Source organism: Lethenteron reissneri, chromosome 27 (genome assembly GCF_015708825.2).
Source record: "Lethenteron reissneri isolate LAM-NWPU_2019-01 chromosome 27, ASM1570882v1, whole genome shotgun sequence".
In the NCBI taxonomy this organism is placed as follows: Eukaryota; Metazoa; Chordata; class Hyperoartia; order Petromyzontiformes; family Petromyzontidae; genus Lethenteron; species Lethenteron reissneri.
The window spans coordinates 7,310,517-7,332,452 of NC_083805.1; the positions used below are offsets into that span (position 1 = coordinate 7,310,517).

Genomic DNA, 21,936 nt, shown 5'->3' on the forward strand with positions numbered 1-21,936 from the left:
ACCCAAAAAACTATATTATGAATAATATTGGTCGCTAAAGCCTGCATGTTAAACTAACAAAATGTGTGGTTTCCCCCAGTTGAATACAAACGTATGAGCTATTGTATTGCTCAGACAATGTTAAATATATTTTAGATCTTTTTTTAAAATAGGTCACCTTATGTTGAGAATTTTATATATACTGTATATAAAAGGGAAAATCTCCAGGTACACATTTCCAGCTAAGTACCATACAATGTTTTCATGGTAAAAGTATTGCATTTCAAGTCACTGTACAGAATATATTATGAGCAGTCATTGCAATAATTATCATAAATTAGTAAAATGTTAAATTTTATTTTAAAGTGTTGGTTCAATAGTAACCCCTTCTAAAATACATTACTTTACCGATAATTTTAGTACATTTTTAAAAAATACACTATTGATGAAGACGTTTTAAAAAAAACAAGGGGATTGCAATAACATGCAGGGAAAGGCTATGGCATTAATACTTTGGACCCTACATCCAATTCGAAGTTGAATTCTTACACACGCAATGACAGGGGTTTGATTCTCAGCCATGGTGCATTCCATTTTCTTCATCAATATCCATTTTCCGATGTATATGTTATAGCAGTTAATACACAGTGATTTAAAATGTTCTTAATCAGACACATTGCTCTTTAGTCCGTTCGGTAAAGTCACATAGGTATAAAATAAAATTAAAATAATCAAAAATAAATTAAATCACGACGTTTCGGAAGCAAAACAAGCTTCCATCATCAGGTGGGACAACCACAGCAAGAACCAAATTACTGTTTCTTGCTGTGGTTGTCCCACCTGATGACGGAAGCTTGTGTTGCTTCCGAAACGTCGTGATTTTTTCTTATACCTACGTGACTTTACCGAAAGAACTAAAGAGTATGGAACATTGCAGTCACGAAAACTTAAGATCTAAACTGAGACACATTGCATCTGCGTTACATTTGTAATCTATTCTATTCCAATCAATCTTCAATAAGCTTTTATATTCTTTACTTCAGAAGTATTTATTTTTAATAAGCTGCAAATGCTTACATCTTCAATCACTGCTTTGATTCTTGTTTTAAACATGTTTAAGTAGTATCCACCGTTGCATTGTGCTACTGTTTTCAATTTATACAACACCTTGTATTTTGTTTTGCGTATATTTTTTACCCAGGTATTTGTAATCCACCGTCTCTTTGGACAAATATACTTTTGGTCTCATTGGGCTTTTACCTGGTTATAGATGAAAATGTACAAAAAAAGTATGCATCTCGTTTCGAAATTCAGAACAGTATACTTGAGTTAATTACTCAGTACTGATTAAACTTGCTGAAATGTGTAAGCGAGGTAAAACTTGAATTAATTAAATTAGATTACATTCATCATGCAATTACTTTAGTACACTTATAAGAGTACAGTTAATTTGTTTTATATGAAGACTAATGATTGTTACAAGTAATTAAAGGGAACTCAAAACAAGTGAACAATTTTTTCTATATATGGAATATGTCACGTTATGGATAGAGTGGAGTACAGCAATCACAGAAATGCATATAACAATTCACAACATAGACATATGAAACAGTATTTATGGCCCAATCCATGTAGAATTTGAGTTGTTATTCCACTTTGTTTTCATGGAATGACAGCTGTTTTTGTTGAAACTCAGTCCCATTCCACAATTTGCAATTTACGAGGGGCTGATTCCACGGTTGGCGGCCAGCATTCCACCGCACCTCATGCCGCACAAACTGCATGGAATGGCTCAAAGTGGGTAGGATTAGGGCAGCATTGGGGTAGAAATTTCATTGATAATAAGAGTTTCATGGTAAATTCATCCGATATTATCTAAGTTTATCTTTATGTCACCTGGAAATGATCTCCTATTTTCATAGATAAGCAGGACTATTTGTGCAGATAATACAATTATATCAGGTTACATGTACAGAGTGAACAAAATAATAGTTTCATTCTACTCTAACATTATACATGTAGAAATTACTTTCGAACAAAACAACTCTTTTTTTCCTGCAATCAGAATCAACAATAATCAATCCACTGCTGGATGAAGGCTTCTCCAAACTGCCACTATTTATCATGATCCCGTAATGCAACAATCCACCTAGCTCCATCACCTCAGTAGACGTATTCTTGGACGTGTTCCTTTCTATGGCTTAAACTTCATTTTTCTCGTCAATATGGCATCGTTCTTTCTCGTTACGTGTCCTAACCAACCCCACTTGATTTTTACAAGATGCCATGATTATAGATACAATATACTCTCACAATCTGCATCGCACATATTCCATGAACAGCAATTATGTAAATGTATTTTCCTGCCTTATCTACATCATCCGGTGGAAGGAAGTTATTTCTGTAATTCCAGAGAACCTGGAAAGTTTTCTTCATGAATGCAGTTTAGATGTTATGAAAGTTATAAAATTGCAAATAGAGTGTAATGAAAAAAATATCTTGTAAATAACTACAATTTTATCTTGACTTAAAGCTTTCGTGACTGCAGGAATTCATATTCTTTGGGTCTTTCGGTAAAGCCACGTAGATAAAAAAAATAACAATATCACGACGTTTCGATCGCAACACAAGCAATAGTCATCAGGTGCAAAAAATATAGCAGGAGAGCTGCTGAGGCAGGAAAAATATATGGCGGGAGAGCTGCTAAGGCAGGATGCTATAAAGGTTTGAGATGGATGTAGCCTAAGGTTAAATGGGCGGGGTTAGAGATTAAATTTGCATGTAAGTGTAAGATTGGAGAGCTGAGCCTCAGATGGTTCTTTCCCAACGGTTGGAGTGATAGCTTTACAGATTGTGTCGTCTGAATATCCATTCATCTTGAGGGCTTGGTGTACGTCCTCCAGTTCACTGGCTAGGTGGTGAACTACAGTTCTAGTAAGCTAAACAGACGAATAAAAATACCGCACGCATAACCTCTTCATTCCCAATTTGGGTGAGTATAGTGATATAAGTAACACGGCTGGAAATGGTGTGCTCGAAAATAAACACAGCAAACAGAACTGAATGTTCATTAACTATAATCAGCAAGTCAAATGAGTGTGTGGCTGTGCTGATATGTTCACGGCCCTGAGTAAGAGATTGAAATTAAACATTATTTTGGCAGGGTTGAGTCACTCAGTAAGACTATTATAGTTGTGTAGGTTTTTGCGGTTATCCTGTGAAGCTCTCCGATGTTTTCAGGTTGTACCACAGATTATTCAGCATGTCTGCCGTTTGACTCCATATGCCACTTCCTGTATAAACTACCAGCACGTGGAGAAAAACATCGGACTTTGTCGAACATCACGCAGTACAACCTGAAAACTCATCAGAGAACTACAAGTTTACTTTCTGTAATAACTCGTTGAGATGAAGCCAGAGTTATGGAACCAGAATTATTATGTACAACGAATTCACAATTTCCCCTACTCCGATTAGTACCATGGTCTTAACATAGAGCAACATGAACACCATCTCGAAATAGCTCGGTGGGACAGGGTGTGCGAGCTATGAAACGAAAATAAAAGGTATTTTGATCCCGCACTGCAAGACTTGAGTTGTCCTTTTCAACGCCAAGGTCTTAACAGGACAGCCTGTACGCTTGTCACTAGCGTGAACAGTAAGACCATTATTAGCTTGCCACGTCTCAACCATTTTCCGTATTATTTTTGCATCATATATTGATACCGTGCTTCAGTCCATATATTTTGTTATCCTTTCATCCCTCATCCAAAATGTTTGGTTTATTTAGGTTTTATTTTGGCACAGGTAAAAACCATTGGCAATAAATGCTCATTGCCGATGTGGACCTGGTTACACCATCAAAACTTTATTACAGAAATAAAAATAAACAAAGTAGCTAACTGCGATATTGTATCACGCATTGTTCGGCATGATGTCCAGCGTTTCACTCCCTGTGCTAGGACGTCGGTAAGCCAAAGTTATGCCAGTAAATTGAAATTGGCAGCGGCGCACGAGGTTATTGTCACTAGCAGCAAGTTGCCAGCACAGATCACTTACATGGGATTCAGGCGAAAGGTCGTTATGGCTCTGCCTATGCTAACATGTCAATCCACTGCGGGATAAGAGCCTCGTGGGGATTACTTGACCATAACTTCGCCACGCTGGTCAATTCGGGTTGGTGAAGGCGAGCAGCACAGAAGTATAAAATAGAGGGTTTTTTTTGTTGGGTTACATCGCATAAATATAAATGTGTCGTTAAACCCGCCACCACTCGACACAGCCAATTAGTAAGGGTTGTCACGTAAATAGAAGTACCGTACGTACAATTAACTTTGCTGCATTGCTTTCTTTCTGCCAACCGCACACCGGTTAATCAAACGGGCAAGTGCATACAGCGGGCATCACATTGGCCCACGTGGCCATTTACCAGCTGCGAAATTGACGCAAACGATCGTTTGAAATTCCCGCCACGTGCTTTACAGACGATTCCTATTGGCCGAGGTCGTGGGGTACGTCACAGGGCGTGACGTAGAGGCCCTCGTCACGGCGCTGCTTGCGCAATCAAATGTGGACGTCTGTGTGTTTGTAGGCGCTCCGTACACGGCCGGCGTCTCTCCAGAGTGGTGCAATATGAGGGGAGGGGAAGGGGGTAAATAAAAGTTGCTCGGCGCTGCGTCGCACGTAACGCGACATATTGTCACATCGACGAAGATTTCCTAAAAGGTTTTTATATTATTTTTTCGCGAGAGCGGACTTTTGCGGCCTATGACTCCTCGGGCATCCTTCGGCCTTGCCTAGCGAGCTTGCCCGCCAGACCGGGCTTCCAGTCCGGGGCACTGGGTCGACCACGTCGGTACCATCCTCCCAGCTTCCCCTGCGCAGGGTCTGCCCATGTTGGGCGCATCTTACAGTGAATGACGGAGTGAAACAAAGCCTCTCTCTGTTTTGTTGTGGTGATAATTATGGTGATGAACGTGTATAAAGCGGCGGGGGTAGGGGTACAAACGCGTTTAAATGCTGGCGTATGTTGTGGACTGTTGCAGTCTGCTGCTACAATTGACCTGTAAAAGTAAAACAAAACGCCTATGATTACATACTGTATAGGATTAACGAGGCCTTCAATTGGCATAGATAGCATAATTGTGCTCCCCTTCCAGATCAGCACAGCCAGTTATCACGATTCCCAGTCGCGATTTCATGCAAGGATCACCTTTGTTTCAGTGGCACAATCTCATTGTATCATGGCCATATCGTGCGTATGCAGAATATGAACTGATTCATATGCACGACTCGGTACGTGTATCGTACACATGGTTTGTGCAAGTCTGAGAATTGTTTTTTTTACCCTTTTATCTGGCAACAAAACTGACCTTTTTTACAAGTTATGTTGAACTTTCGCACCGTACGTAACCAACCTTGCTAATTGGAGAGTTTAGGGTAGGTTTGAATGTCATTTGTTTACTACTATGTGATACAATCCACGTTTTCCTCCTGCATCTTAATATAACTCCAGTCATGCATCACCACACTGGTCAAAGTTGAGGTTTTACATTACCTCGTTCATGTCCACCTTCATCCAACAGTAAAAATAGACGTGATAATGACATTCTCTCTAACTTATGGCTCTCCCTTGTTAAACATGACATTTTAGACGTGCTGTCGAGATGAAAACCGGAAAACTCTACAAGCTCTGGGTTCATAAAAAGGGTTTTCACGAAAGTGGTAAGGCAGTGTTTTTTTTAACAAAATTAATCTCAACATATGCCCTACATATATGTTATTTGTCAAAGATATAGCGTTTACACGAGCAGTGGATTAAACATGTGATGATTATTCTCTGATTAACGCCTGTATTTCTCTTTTACTAGACGAAGAGGTGGTAGTGAACCCAAAAGTATTTCCAAATGTTAAGATTGGCGATATTTTGGAAATTGCTCACCCAGACGATGAGTACAGGTGAGAATGGAACGTAAACAATAGCCTTTCTGAACCCATTTGTTATTGTCAAGTGCACAGCAGGGATTCATATTCTTGTTTCTTTCGGTAAAGTCACGTACAGTAGAAGGGAAATAATAAAATTATAAAAATACAAATATAAAACAATTATATTTAAATTATTGTTCACAGTGACAATCACTGACATTGTCAGGGACTATTAATTTCGTGTACATTGTGTTACATTTAATGACCTTTTTTTGTATATCTAAATTCTAATTCTGTTGGCATTTTTCCATGAAATAAAAACATTAAAATTCGGAACTGCAGCTCGTAGTGCATGGGACTTTTGTTCGCAACTTGCAGTACGAATTTTGTGGCCGTGATAAATCGAACTTATTTGTTAATTGCACTTTGCCAAAAGATAACATCACTACTTCTGTGACGTCGTTTAACACGATTGGCAGATCTCTGTTAATGCCATGAAACGAGTACATTCATTTGGGATCAAACAAATTTTGTAAGTTTCTGACCAGAAATTAACCAAAATGAGTGAACCACAAATTTTGTTTGATAGTTTTTTTGTGCAGTCATTGCCGACCAGACAGAGATTATTGACTCTCTATGCTTGAGTGGCCAGTTTAACCACGGGTAGCTAAAACTTCACACTATTGCACTCCTTTAATCCCTGAGCCCCTCAATCACCAAATGTACTCAGATTTAAATCTTGACTTAAAGTTTTCGTGACTGCAGGAATTCATATTCTTTGGGTCTTTCTGTAAAGCCAATATGTACTCAGATTTGTTAACAGTTTTTGTTGTACTCATGTTCTAAATTGTGTGCGTTCCTAATAATTCTCTGTTTATATATATTTTTTGAAGCCCATTATTACTCCAAGTAAAATCGTTAAAGGAAGACCTACAAAAAGGTTTGTACAGAAGTACACACCCCATACCATGCACTCCATTGGCGTTTACAATGCTGAACACTTTAACATTGCATGGATATTCTTTTAAATGTACATATGTATAATATGTATTGTGAGTCATAACAATTATTTTAATGAACATACGGTATGCGTGTGCTTTTTAGAGACTGTCAGCGTGGACCAGTCAGTTGCAGGTGTATTTAAACTCCGTGCCTACCAGGATGTTTTTGTCAATGTTGTTGAACCCAGTGTAAGTACCGTCATCTTTTTTAAAATCGCATTTTCTGTCAGTTGCAAATTTGCAGCTTTACTTTATATCTGTTGTTTTTCAAGACACATTTGACAGCTTGTGGTTAAAAGGTAGCTGCATAATTTGAATATTGCAGCTTGAATCGCATCTTATACAAATTGAAATGCTGTGAATGGTGTTTTACAAAAAAATCCTAGTTTTTTATCAAGCATTATTGCCAAAAAAAAACACTACGTGTTTAAAGAAACGACTGCATTGAATGTGTGTATATAACTGACGATAACACATTTCCATCTAGGAAGATAATAGGATAATCAATTGGAGGGGAGGGATTAGCATATTGGGCAACTAAGGAACATGACCTGTCCAAAATAATAAAAATGAATCATTACTCCGTGTGTTTTTCCCCACGAAAGAGTTATCAAGGAAAGTTAAATGATCAAGTCATAAGTATTTTAGTTTGTATGCAATGTTTCACTGCCTAGGCATGGACATTTGACTTTTCAAGAGTATTCCAAGACTTTTTGGGGTGGACTTTTACCCAACTTTTAAATAGGATGTCAAATCCATAATAGTGGGTTTTTTTTGTTAGATCGCGTAAATATTAATGTTAAACCCGCCTACCTCCTGACAGCCAATTAGTAAGGTTTATCACGTTAACAAAACATTCCAATTATTACTAGTTCAGCACACTGGTGTGTTGGAGAGTAAACACACTTTTCGCCAGTAATTCCAAGATGTAAAATGTAATTTAAAAATTTAGCTTTTAAGCCTCTTTGTAACATAGGTATGACATAAACTAAGTCAGCTCAGTGGAACTGCATTGATATTTTCTCTCCTTTACAACACAGTTTTATTTGTTAATTTGCTTGTTTTTAGGATGTTACACTTGACCTGTTGGAGCTTACCTTTAAGGATCAATACATCAGCCGCAGTGATATGTGGAGACTCAAGAAAAGTCTGGTAAAACATAAACTAAACTGCATTCACGAAAGCTTTATGTCAAGATATAAATTATGTTATTATGCAGTTTATGAAACATATATTACCTCGATGTGCATATTGGTTTAACTATTATTATACCTTTGTTTTTAAAGGTCAGCACATGTGCATACATCACCCAGAAGGTGGAATTTGCAGGGATTAGGTAAGTGTTACATTTTCTGTTGAAAGTGTGATTTGGCTTGATTCTTAAGATGGTATGTAAGGTCTTATAGATAATTACATGTGGCTTATAATATATTTCGTTTATTAGCATGAAATTATACTGTTGTATGGATTTGCTGATAATGATATTTTAATTAAAACTATAATTATTCAGGACATAGTCTGGAAGTTTGTTTGTTTTTAAGTATAGTATAATATTACATTGTTTGAATTTGTCCAGATCTTTTTAAAGTTCATATGATATTGTTGGGTTGCATTTCAATGCCACAGCCTGGTTGACGAAGACATTGCCTTTATATTCATTGTGTGTCATGTTTCAGGGCCCAGGCCAGTGAATTGTGGGTCAAGGGAGAGAAAGTCACCTGTGGGTTCATCTCTGAGGATACCAGAGTAAGTAATTAATCCAGGTTGCAAGTTTCTTCTGTTGCCATTTCTCAAGCAGATTTTTATTGTGGTCTATCTTTAGTTGTTTATTTATTCAAATCCAAGGCTCATTTAAAACCATTCTGAGGCTTCGATGCAATGTACTAGAGCATCAAATCACAACGTTTTAAAAACGTTGCTCTAAGGCAGCAGTGTTCATCAATGACTTTTTCTGAACAGGGAAATGTTTCATGAATTAGGTTTGTTTTTGTGGATTTTATTTATTTTGGAGTATAACTTGGAATAGAGCATTTGATTACTTATAAAGAGGTGACCAGTTCATACCCAGATGATGGTTTCTTTGTAATATTTGTGCTCATGACCAAATTACCCTTAATTCAGCCGATCTCATCAGATCTTGGAAGCCATGCAGGATTTAGTCCAGTAATACTTATGTGTGACCACCAGGACTTGCCAGGTTTTTGTAAGCATTAGGCTGCAAGAAGGCCAGGGAATGGCAGTGCTGAGTGTGACCCCATCATTCCCATGGGTTTTCTCTGGTTTCCCCCCACATGCCACACACTCATGAATGGTATTGGCCAAACATGCAAATAAGGACCCTATTGAAAAAAAAAGTTTTCATATTTAGTGAAGCTTTTCTTCTGTCAATCATTGACATTTGTATTACTGAAAAGGTTTTTGACACTTCTAAACACAGCAAAATGCAACACACCTTGAGAAAAAAAGATGTAATAAGTGGCATTTCTGTAAATGGCCCTTCATAGCACATAAACCACAAAGGGTCATTGCCTGAAACATGTCCGATTATGTATTTTTCTTTTGAAGGCAGTGTTGTTGATTAGTGTGAGTTTTGTTGTTAATTGTACTTGTGCACCACTGCCAACCCAGCATCACCAAACAATTTGTACTTAAAATAATATCGTAGATATTTACGTCTACATTGCTTTATTTTACTTGAAGATCTGAACTTGGTATTTTAATTATACATGTTTAATTTGAATGACTGAATTAGTTGAAACTTTGTTCACATTTTTTGCAGGTTGTTTTTCGTTCGACATCGGCAATGGTTTACATTTTCATCCAGATGTGTTGTGAAATGTGGGACTTCAACATCTCTGGTAAGACATTACGTTTCACCCTTTTCAGTGTGTAATAAACATGTTCTCATGCTATCTTTCATCATTTTAATATCCTGCTTCATAATGAATAGACATACAGGAGAATTATCAAATGATTTCAACTCAAAAGATCTGGTCAGTTACACAATTGCAATGCACTATTTTTTTTTTACAAAAAAATATTACTGGAATGGAGAACAGATTTTAAAATCACCATCTCACAAATTTAGTATGTCTAGACATTGGCATATGCCTTAATGGTTGTTGTTGTTTCATTAATCGTTATTTGTGTTTCAGGTGACCTGTACTTTGAAAAGGCTGTGAATGGGTTTTTAACTGATTTGTTTACAAAATGGAAGGTAACTAAACTCAACCACCCATAATTTAGTTTTCCATTACTCTGTTTGTAGACATTTGCAGAAGAAGCAGTTTGTTTTTAAATTAAGCTGAGCTACATGCAGTTTCAAATTTATTGTGAAGGTGAAAGCTGTTTATTTTTCAGGACAAAAACTGCAGTCATGAAGTAACGGTGGTTCTTTTTTCAAGAACATACTATGAAGCTAAAAACAAAGGTACACAGTATTTTCTACTGTTTGTGTTAAATTATAAAAAAAAACTGCATTAGAATAACTTTCCATTACTTAACAACTTGATTGGTACTTGGGTTTTCATCTTAACCTAGATGACTTTTCGGAGGCACTCAATTGCCACATACAGCAGGACTTCAGGGGCCGCTTCTATGAAGATTTTTATCGGTAAGTTTATATGTTTGTCTGCATCAGCTTTTCCAGAGTTGTTCGACCGAGGCTATATTGCATGTCTCGTTTAATAATGAGATGGCTATGTGACCACTGCCCTTTTGTCTAAAGTAATGGTGCACCAAGCTGTTAGCAATGAAACCTTCAAGCATAAGAGTAGCAGATGCAATCAAATAATACAAATATGGCTCTTAACCTGTCAAACCATATTTGGTAAACTTTTTTTCAAATCACGTATTTGTCATTGAAACATACTTGATGGAGTAAGTTCTAAAATGTTAAATAAATGCAGAGAAATGTCAGTTTACTGTCTTTCATTTCATTGGTACTCGTATATGCTAGGCTCATTAAATATATCCTAATATATCACAGTATCCAAGAACAGGGAATATATTTCAATTTGTTTGGGGTTCAATGTTTTTTATTTATTGTTATGTAATTCAGTGTAACAAATGTTAACTGTAAAATGTATTCCTTTTCATGATTTAGAGAATGAAGAAAGTTTCACAAATATATTTCATGCCACGGTGTGTTTGTGATGAAGGTCATTTGCTACATTTATTTTTATGTTTAGTTTGTTGTCCCTCCCCCGCACCTCTGATTAGCACAGTTGGCTACATACAGCGTGAAAGACGTTCAACATACACACAAAACTAACAAGATAGATTATAAACCAAAAACCTAAGATAAGAAGGACATTTATTTTTCAGAGATGTTGCGTCCTATATTACGGCAACATTCTTATTTGCTTGAATTATATTTTTATTTTAAAGATTTATCTATATATAGATATCACCACTGGGGAGACAAAGGTGGGCAGGCATAGTGCTGGTGAGCGACCCCCTCCTGCACCATGCTGGCCTTCATAGGTGCAACCTAGCCAGCATTTGCTCCAACAGTCTGTTAACGGCTATACGGGGGAACTTTGTACATATGTGCACATGTGCATTTTGTGTAAGTGCTACTCCACATGTTCATATGCCTGCATGTCTATGTGCATATATATGTGTGTGTTTGTGCCAGTGTGTATGGCTGCGTGTGCTTGCATGCATATTTTGCGGATGCACGTTTTTTACTTCGTGTAAAGAGTGTTGTCAGCCTAAACAATATTGAGAAAGTGACAAACTATTCATCATGGCATGGAAAACTGCAGTGGAAATTTACAACAGTTAAAAAGATATATTTAAAAAAGATATATGGAATACACTTATCTATGACCTACAAGTCTTCTTTGAAATGTTATAAATTGTGTAAAGTATACATGCGATATTTTTCTGCCGTGTTTTTGGAAGAGAGAAAAGTATATGCAATATCATGTACAAAATATGGTAATTAAAAAGCATGTACTTAAAAACAAAAGTTGTGCAGCTTAGTGGCATACTCACTACAGGTGAAGCTATCAACGAGTTGAAATGTTTTCACAGACTACCTGTACACTAATATAATAGTAGGTTTTTACCCTTTTAACTGGTACAAAACTGACACCTTTATTCAAGGCATCATGTTTGCAATGACCACAACACAAGTAGTCAAAAAAGCAAACAAAAAGAAGCAACTCTTTTGTTTGCTTTTTTGACTACTTGTGTTGTGGTCATTGCAAACATGATGCCTTGAATAAAGGTGTCAGTTTTGTACCAGTTAAAAGGGTAAAAACCTACTATTATAATTTGCCACTGGTAAAAGAGATCTCATAGTGTACCTGTACACTATCTCATGGGACCTCCTTTGCAAGTACCAAAATATGAGAATAGGTTTTCCCCTTTGTTCTGGCAACAAAACATGTGTTAAGAGTCTGTCTTCTCGACAGACCTGTTCTATACCTGAGAACGGCTGCTTGCGTTGTGGCCGAAACGTCGTGAGAATAATTTTATTATGTTTTATTTTTATTATTTTATTATTTCCATTCTACGTGACTTTACCGAAATAACCAAGAAGATGAATCCCTGCAGTCACGAAAGCTTTAAATCGAAATTTTATGTGTTAAGATGTTAAAACACCAAGCTGAAACCTTTTACAAGGAATCATGTCTGCATTAACCACAATACTGCAAACAAAAAGCATACTCTAATATATGCATTGTCTTTGAAACTGATTGGTCCACACCAGAGACAGCTTTCTTTTGAGCCTCGTCTCACAACGGTGTTAGACCAGAGGACGCCAAAAGGCGTTTTGAGACTAGGCTCCAAAGAAAGCTGTCTCTGGTGTGGACCAATCAGTTTCAAAGACATTGCATATATTAGAGTATGGTTTTTTTTGCATTCTGACCACAAGTATTGTGGTTAATGCAGACATGATTCACTTTGGTGTTTTAACATCTTAACACCTGTTTTGTTTCCAGAAAAAGGGGAAAACCTATTTTCATACCTGTACACTACCAGAATACCAATTACTGTTAATTGTTTGCCAGTCAAATTGCTATTTCACGTATCTAGTATAGTGGGCATGCGTGGTAGTCTTCCACCCCTCTTTTGTTTCAAGAAATGAAATTTGTTACTGTCAACATGAAATAGTTACTGTCAATATGAAATATATTAAAAAAGGAATGGTAGGGCCTGTATTTATACTGTTACTATTGCTGGGGGGAAACAACTATTTGTTGTCTTTGTTGGTGGCAATAATTATATTGATTTAGAGGCTGGCATGAGAGATATAAATTGTGCTGAATGGATAATTACATTGTACAAGCTTCCACTCGATTATATAATTGGTCATTCACAAGTGATGAACACAGGACTGTGGTTCACAAAAAACAATTGGTAATAAATCTTTACTTAAAGCTTTCGTGACTGCAGGAATTAATATTCTTTGGGTCTTTCGGTAAAACAGCTCTCCCGCTATATATTTTTCACCTGATGACGATCGCTTGTGTTGCGATCGAAATGTCGTGATATTTGTATATTTTTTATTATAAATTTTCCATCTACGTGGCTTTACCGAAAGACCCAAAGAATTGGTAATAGCTAGATTCATTTCTCAGTTATGTGCAGATTTAAATACTGTTTTGCTTGTTTAAGCATTTACTATACAATTTTAATAACAGCTTATATTTATTCTGTGCTCACATACAGCTGAAATTTGTATATGTCAAAAAATAATGATCAGCCGTTGTGTCGACTGCTAGATGAAGGCCTTCTCATGTTTTACCATCCCCCGGGGTCATGAATGGCAATATCCCCATTGAATTGTATCATCTCTTTGTATTCATATTATTTTTCATCTTTGGCAGCCTTTCTACTATCAGTCTTGTGTGCTACAGTGGCAAGATGTTAACTACCTCGCCTGGTATACAGGAGTTTGTTGGTTTTATCCCGACCCTGACGCCTGTATATTTGAAGTTTGTATGTCCTTTCCGTGGCCACATGGATTTTTCTTCAGGTCCTCTTGTCTTTCCCTCCACATTTAAAAATATGTGTACATTTCCACATAATAAGCCACTTCTTTGAGCCATCAATTGTGGCCAGGTCACTTTTGAAAAAGAGCTACATAGCTCAGTGTGCCTTATGTGGTGAAATAAAAAAAAGTTTGGTTTAGTGTTGTTCTTCAGCCATCATCCAATCCTTTTGCATTGTGTTATGTTGCAGCCCACTTTCCTTAACAGTCCACATGCTTTCTTCGATTTACGTTTGTTCCCTCATCCATGTGATCTTTTCTTATCTCTCAGGATAATTACGTGTCCTTCCAACAATTATCTTAAATACTGCTTTGTACCCAATGCGAAAACCTTTACAATTTTTTGCACCATTTCAATAAGCAATTTTACAAATATTTTTACATTGTTATTTATCTGTAACGGGTTCCGGAGACACTTGTAGATGTAACTTCTTTATTACAATACAACACTCCAACAGTCCTGATACTCTGTTACAGCCTAGGTACACAGCCTAGCTACACAGCCTAGATACTCTAGATACTCTACTCTGGCTACGCTCGCCCTCACAAGGTCGTAGAGTCGGGAGTTCCAGAGTCCCAGCGCTGGCTCTCACAGCATCCCAGGGTCTTCAGATGGCTGGTCGTGGGTCTTGGGTCTTGAGTTACAACTGGGCCCCGATCGTCCAGGGAGCTCCGGTTATATGCCCAGTCCCCAACGAGGGGTGGGGCCGTGTGCGCCACCAGACATCCCACAGAGCACACACAGCCCCCCCCGTTGGCGGCGCCCAGAGGCTTAAGCGTCTGGACCCCCTGGGAACCCAGCGCCTGGCGCCCAGGGGATTACGCGTCTGGACCCACCTGGGAACCCAGAGCCTACAGCAGCCCCTCCCTTCTTATGTCACTACATTACCCCCCTCTATGTAGCCTCCAGCCGTCCCGGCTGTCAATAATTAGAAAGTTTAAATTAACGAAAGGGAGAGAGAGAAGAAAAAAAAAATACGCGAGCTTCAACAGGAAAAGAAAAGAGAACAAGAAAGCAACCATAAATACCATAACCAACCTGTACAACTCTACACTATATACAAGCATCAATCAACAAAAAGGTGAAGCAATGACACGTGAACAAACGACCCGCGGCCCACCTAGCCCTCCTCGGGATCCGCATAGAAAACGGGGAATTAACAACAACAAATATACAGATTCCGACGCGTTGGATGCCCAACCAACACCGGTAATCGAACCGAAATCACACAATCACCGCATGGATGGCAGGGATCCACACCACCCTGCCAGCCTCCCATCCGTCAGGTGGAGAGAAGGCGAAGACCAACATGTCGAGCATCCCTCTACACGCACTTATCCGGACGTCTGTCTACGTCCCGGGTCGAGAAGTCGTACTTCAGGGCCGACCCATGTACTGGGCAAAGAAGTCGCACTTCAGGGCTGCTCCAGTATCTACATTTTAAAAATATATATATAAAATTTACGTGACACAACCAAAATAAATCTGCCTGCTCCTGTCCATAAATGGTGGCCGCACGCGCGAACCGCATCTCCAAGGCATCCTGTGCTTGCGTCCCAGCAGCCCTCAATGAGGACCACCACCGACATTACATGTCAACCGTTTGCACACCCCGCCTTTCCAACGTGGCATCTCCATCCTAAAACCGCGCACGTCGGCCATATCGGGGGGGACTTCAACCCAGTCTCTCTCCAAGACTCGCATCGCAGCATATAGCTGTACCGACCGATCTGAGACCCAATCTCTCTCCAAGACTCGCATCGCAGCATATAGCTGTACCGACCGATCTGAGACCCAATCTCTCTCCAAGACTCGCATCGCAGCATATAGCTGTACCGACCGATCTGAGACCCAATCTCTCTCCAAGACTCGCATCGCAGCATATAGCTGTACCGACCGATCTGAGACCCAACCTCTCTCCAAGACTCGCATCGCAGCATATAGCTGTACCGACCGATCTGAGACGACCCATTGTTCACTCCCTGCACAACATGCACCCTAACAACTGAGGGATACAGTCCCAACGTAACGGGACAACTACACCTGAACACCACGAATCTCCAGCCCACTGTTTCAACGCGCCTCGGAGTGTTTCAATCTCCGGGCCGTCAGGGCGAGCCTACAGCTCCAGACGTACCACGGAGGGTCTCAACCTCCGGGCTGTCAGGTCAAGCCGTCAGCTATTCTATGACGGGACCACACTCTCCGAGCCCTGTGAGCGTGCAGCCCACTAGGCTAGACATGCCACGGAGTGTTTCAATCTCCGGGCTGTCAGGTCAAGCCGTCAGCCATAGCATGACGGGACCACACTCTCCGAGCCATGTGAGCACACAGCCCACTAGGCTAGACATGCCACGGAGTGTCTCTATCTCCGGGCTGTCAGGTCAAGCCGTCTGCCATAGCATGACGGGACCACACTCTCCGAGCCATGTGAGCACACAGCCCACTAGGCTAGACATGCCACGGAGTGTCTCTATCTCCGGGCTGTCAGGTCAAGCCGTCAGCCATAGCATGACGGGACCACAACTCTCGTGTTAGACACGCAACACCCGCTGGCCCATCCTGGTCAGGATCTGCATCCCAAGATATTTGAGAGCCAGCATCACAATTCCAAATCCTTGGCAGCATGTCATCATCTCAAGATAAATGCCCCATACAGTCTATACATCGTTAACAATGACAGCACAAGCTATACATTAACAATCACGAACAAAGCTCAATACAAACCATACATTGTTAACAATCACAAGCAAAGTTTTGCACACACATTGACAACACTCACCAGCGAAGCTCCACACAGTTTACCTAACAACAGTCACGACTCCCCGACGACAACGAAGAAAATGTAAACAAAAAATCATTAATCCGGAGCGCGTAAAATGTACGAAGTGTCAGGGGCCTGGTCTCCCGACCTCCAACCTTTGGCCAGAGCAGCAAAGGCGGCGAGCAGCGTGTCAGTCCATGTGCCGGCCCCGGCGCTGGTTACAGTAAGAATGGCGCCCTCACTGTCCGGTCGCAGCGCTGATGACGCGGTGTGCTAGGTTGCCAACAGCTGTCACCCGGCGGTGAGGGACGCAGCGCTGATGACGCGGCGTCGTCGGGTTAGCACACGCTGGGTCCGGAAGTGACGTCGCTCCCAGCGGTCACTGCTCCTCTGGTGGAAGTGATGTCATTCCCGGAAGTATCCCTCACATCCGTGGGGGGAATGGCGGCGGCGTTGGGCTCGGGCGAGCGCCGCGCCGCCTCTCTCCCTCCCGCCATCGGCCGCGAGCACCGCAGCTCGCCCAGGAGGGAGGCGGTGGCGCAGAGCAGCTCTGCGAGGCGAAGCAGCGCCTCCTCCATCTCTGCTCCCGACGCTGGAGAGGGGACGGTCGGCGGAGCAGACAGCTGCTCAGCCGGCGGTGCGGCGTTGTTGTCGGCCGGCGGTGCAGCGTCGCTGTCGGCCGGCGTTGGCCGCCCCATCGCTGCCTGCTCCTCTTCATTGCCGTCAGGACTGAAGGTACGTGGCTTACTTCTTGTCTCCATAGCCACTTCTAACACCAAATGTAACGGGTTCCGGAGACACTTGTAGATGTAACTTCTTTATTACAATACAACACTCCAACAGTCCTGATACTCTGTTACAGCCTAGGTACACAGCCTAGCTACACAGCCTAGATACTCTAGATACTCTACTCTGGCTACGCTCGCCCTCACAAGGTCGTAGAGTCGGGAGTTCCAGAGTCCCAGCGCTGGCTCTCACAGCATCCCAGGGTCTTCAGATGGCTGGTCGTGGGTCTTGGGTCTTGAGTTACAACTGGGCCCCGATCGTCCAGGGAGCTCCGGTTATATGCCCAGTCCCCAACGAGGGGTGGGGCCGTGTGCGCCACCAGACATCCCACAGAGCACACACAGCCCCCCCCGTTGGCGGCGCCCAGAGGCTTAAGCGTCTGGACCCCCTGGGAACCCAGCGCCTGGCGCCCAGGGGATTACGCGTCTGGACCCACCTGGGAACCCAGAGCCTACAGCAGCCCCTCCCTTCTTATGTCACTACATATCCATAGGTCCTTTATACATATTTAACTCATGGAAATAAAACGAATGGAATAATACTCTAATACTAAAAAAAAATTGCTGTGGTTTTCCCACCTGATGATGATTGCTTGTGTTGCAATCGAAACGTCGTGATTTGTTTTTTATTTTATTTCTAACTACGTGACTTTACCGAAAGAACCAAAGAGTATGGATTCCTGCAGTCACGAAAGCTTCAAATCAAGATTTAGCGGAATAATGTTGAAGATGAATTACTTTAAGAAGGCCTGGTTAACGATTGCAATGATAATGTATGGTTATTTTAAGAGTGGTGGCGCAAAATGAGAGGCGAGACGATTGGATGTCTCTGCTGGTCACCATAAAGAAGATCTTCATTCAATACCCCAGGCTTGTACGACTGAAGACTGTTGGTAAGGTGGTGAGGCTAAGCATTGTGGTTGGATTATTGTGTCACTGGCCAGCATTTGCCTCATACCTGCTGGCACCCACAGTTGACAGCAGATGGCAATTCGATAAAAAAAATTGTTAAGTAGTAAAATAAAAATTATATTAAAGTTTTTGCCAGAATCGTTTAAAATTGCTTACCATTTCTTTGCAATTTGCTTGTATGTAGATTGGGGGAAATTCTAATTCATTGGAGCACAGAATTAAATGTAGCACACAATGCATTCTGTTTGCTGGAAAATGTCTTTTTTTAAACAATTTGCTACACAGAGCATGAACAAATGTATGTTTGCAACAAAAAATATGAAAATGTGTGACTTTTTGTCCTAGTTCAACACCAGTCATACGGTATATGTATATACTATTTAATTATTATATGATTATAGTATTTGATTATCATTATTATAAAGTTAACTTGTACTTTTTTAGCTTATGGATCAAAAGGATTAATATTTAATGTCGTGCAACACAAACCATATTTTGTATAAATGTAGACAATGTAAGCAGTATGCTGTATATTTGAGTGATTTGGGAAGAATTAAGTTTAAAGGAGCCATTGCTTTTGCATGTATTTTGGGAGGATGTTTGCCAATTACATACAGCAAGGACCACTTTTTTCCCTTGCACAGATTTTAGTGGCGTGATAGTAACAAAGCCTTGTCAGAGTTCATAATTATAAACCAGCACACTTTGCAGTCATATTAAAAGTTTCATTTTCTTTTAAAGTAATATATCTTGGTTTTCATCTTGTTTATATGAGTATATGATAACCAATTAAAAAATGCAACCTTTTGTGTAATTGAAATAAGTTTATTGTATTTTTTGTCTCCTAGAGGGTTTTCCAAAGGCCCACAATTCCACTGCAGCCCAAGGCAACTACTTGGAATCAATCAACCTCTCTTTCAATGGTAATTATTCTTTTCTGCAGATGCATTTCATCATCTGAATTTCGTAAAGATATCAAATGTTACATGTATTTCTGTCATTTCCGTTTTCTACGTAATACTTTCTGCACACTCGTGTATGGTTTAATTGTGCATTTTAATTTGCCTAGGTTTACATTGTTGGACATTTAAATAGTTTCTAATGCTCTAAAAAGAGTGTGTATTTTACGCTTAAGTTTTCTCTCAGAATGTTGAGTGTTGACATTTTTTAATTGTGTTGACAAAAATGCTTGGTTTCACGTGCGCCGCATGCATTTTAAAAATAACCTTTTAAATATTACTGGTGATTTCTAAGAGCACACTGTTTTACATGTGTCACTTGTTTTCACAGTGTTTGACAAGCACTACATAAATCGTAATTTTGACCGTACTGGTCAGATGACAGTCGTGATCACACCAGGCGTGGGTGTATTTGAGGTGGATCGACAGCTGATGATTCTTACAAAACAGCGCATGATTGACAATGGTTAGTAACTCAAGCGCCTCAATGCACAACACAAATCTAAGTTAGCATGCTGTTATTCATGCTGCACTGGAGCTGGGATTTACTACCGAATATTCAGCTTCCTCAGCTGTAGTGAACCAAACTGAACAACTGGAACAGAAATGCACAGACACAAAATTATCACGCGTAAAGACTAAACGTTAACACAAAAATGTAAGTACAACTCACACAAAGCATTCACACATAAAGCACACAGACAAAAGTCGCACAGCCTATAAGACAGACTTACACACACCCACATAAATACACACCCACAGCACCGCCACATATATATGTAAATAAGAGCACAAACATGGATTTGTACACAACACATACATTAATACACTTACATCATACAAAGACAAAGATCCCCCGTTTAGCTGTTAGCGAGCGCCTATGAAGGCTGGAACGGTACATGAGGTGGGCATACCGTGTCAACCCATACAGTTTACCCGTATTCTTGTACAGGGAAATTGAGTTTTCAGGTCCATATGGCGTACAGCCGTTTGCAATACGGGCAAAAAATGTGTCTTTTTGTGTTTCTCCCTTGTGATGGGATTTTGTAGGATGAACGTTAATATTTATAAGGGCACAGGGTGACCAATAAGGTCTGAATTGTTCTGTAATAAGGTGGGCACTGATGAGGGGTTGACAGGCATGGGTGGGTGGCCAGCACCACGCCCGACCACCTTTGTCTCCTGAGTGACGATGTTGACACACCGCACCATTTCCTCGTTTAAGGCTAAGTCGACCTAGCGGAGGAGGCCCAGAACCGGTTCAGATAATCGTCACTGGTGTTGACCATGAGCCAGAATCGAACCCGGGAAACCCCGTTCGTAGCTCAGCGCGCTAACCGCTCCACATACATATATACACACCCACAAACATGTACTTATATAAACATGCTCACACATACACACACAACACAGACACACCTTATCCTCTAGACATGCAAAAAACATGTATACATCAACAAAGATCCCCTCTATAGCGTTTTAGACTCTTGGGGCAAACGTGTACACAAACATGTGCACAATCCATGCAGTCGCTGCTCCTTCCGTCTGCCTCTGCACTCCTATTATTAACTGCCTGTGTGAGCCATACTCTACCCGCTGCCTATACTCAGGCCTCTTATTCTCCGCTGACACTGCACACCCAGCATTGTGAACCTATATCCTAGCCCATTATACCCTGTGCACTGTTTACCCCCAAGTATTCCATATTTGGCTACCTGCTCTACCAAACCAAACATTTCTGAAAAAAAAATATCCTTTTTCGTCTGAAATATTTGATTTGGTCAAATATATGTTACACCTAAGTGGTTGCACACTGCATTTGTAGTATCAATTATAGTTTGCTTTCTGCAATGAAAGCATTGCGTTGTATGTAATAATGTTATTAATACAATGTTTTCCTTCATAACATATGCATGTTTTATGTATTCTCTAAAACTGTTAAACCGTATTTAATAGAACATTTAATTCAACGTAAGTGGTTGAACAATTAAACATTGTTTTGTTAATCTGTACGAGTACATTTTATAAAGTTAATAAATCCAGCCCAATCAATGGAACCAGGCCACAGTTTTCCAAGACGCTTTTCGTGCCAACCATATTTTAACACTTCAGCAAAAATTTTAATCAATGTTTAATGTTGCTTATTGCAAATCAATGCTGTATTGAAGAAAACTAAATAGGTTAATATGTGGTTATTTTATGTAATAAAACTTTCAGATTTGTTTTGTTATTTGTACCTACTTGGCACCTTTTGCAATGTATCAGGGTGGCATGCAAGAAAATTACAAAGATAACGAAGAAAGAACCTGTTGGAAAAATAAGAGTCAGGGATGAACAAAGCTAAAAAGAAGAAAGCTGTTTTGCATAAAAAAGCAGTAAGAAAAGAGAGTAGCTACAATAATTAAACAAGGAAAGACGGGTACGATTACTTAGCTAAAAATAAAGTTTAAATAAAAGTGAGTAACAGAAAAGTAATCGAGAAATAGAAAGTAGCAGACAGGTGCGGTGAAAAGCCGGCATTCTCTGCCAACCCAGAAGAGATTACATTACACAGCAAGTAATAGTGATTCCACACGAATAAACGTGTACATAATTGCATGGAAA

At 40.1% G+C, this 21,936-nt stretch overlaps 1 protein-coding gene across 11 annotated transcripts in view; it reads left to right on the forward strand.

Annotated features, from left to right (window-relative positions):
* The first annotated feature begins 4,536 nt into the window (after nucleotides 1-4,536).
* Nucleotides 4,537-21,936, forward strand: part of DEPDC5 (DEP domain containing 5, GATOR1 subcomplex subunit) — a 50,256-nt gene continuing 32,856 nt past the window's right edge. For 9 of the 11 annotated variants that reach the window (XM_061561290.1, XM_061561289.1, XM_061561291.1 and 6 more), the window contains exons 1-15: nucleotides 4,547-4,704; nucleotides 5,633-5,703; nucleotides 5,850-5,937; nucleotides 6,798-6,844; nucleotides 7,009-7,094; nucleotides 7,974-8,057; nucleotides 8,192-8,241; nucleotides 8,582-8,651; nucleotides 9,685-9,763; nucleotides 10,061-10,122; nucleotides 10,266-10,335; nucleotides 10,446-10,518; nucleotides 18,251-18,354; nucleotides 19,222-19,296; nucleotides 19,664-19,798. In XM_061561290.1, coding sequence (XP_061417274.1) covers nucleotides 5,646-5,703; nucleotides 5,850-5,937; nucleotides 6,798-6,844; nucleotides 7,009-7,094; nucleotides 7,974-8,057; nucleotides 8,192-8,241; nucleotides 8,582-8,651; nucleotides 9,685-9,763; nucleotides 10,061-10,122; nucleotides 10,266-10,335; nucleotides 10,446-10,518; nucleotides 18,251-18,354; nucleotides 19,222-19,296; nucleotides 19,664-19,798 — 1,081 coding nt within the window. In that variant the 5' untranslated portion in view covers nucleotides 4,547-4,704; nucleotides 5,633-5,645. Of the gene's footprint in view, nucleotides 4,705-5,632; nucleotides 5,704-5,849; nucleotides 5,938-6,797; nucleotides 6,845-7,008; nucleotides 7,095-7,973; nucleotides 8,058-8,191; nucleotides 8,242-8,581; nucleotides 8,652-9,684; nucleotides 9,764-10,060; nucleotides 10,123-10,265; nucleotides 10,336-10,445; nucleotides 10,519-18,250; nucleotides 18,355-19,221; nucleotides 19,297-19,663; nucleotides 19,799-21,936 lie in introns of all 11 variants that reach the window. The other 2 variants (XM_061561287.1, XM_061561288.1) reach the window with 2 other exon arrangements.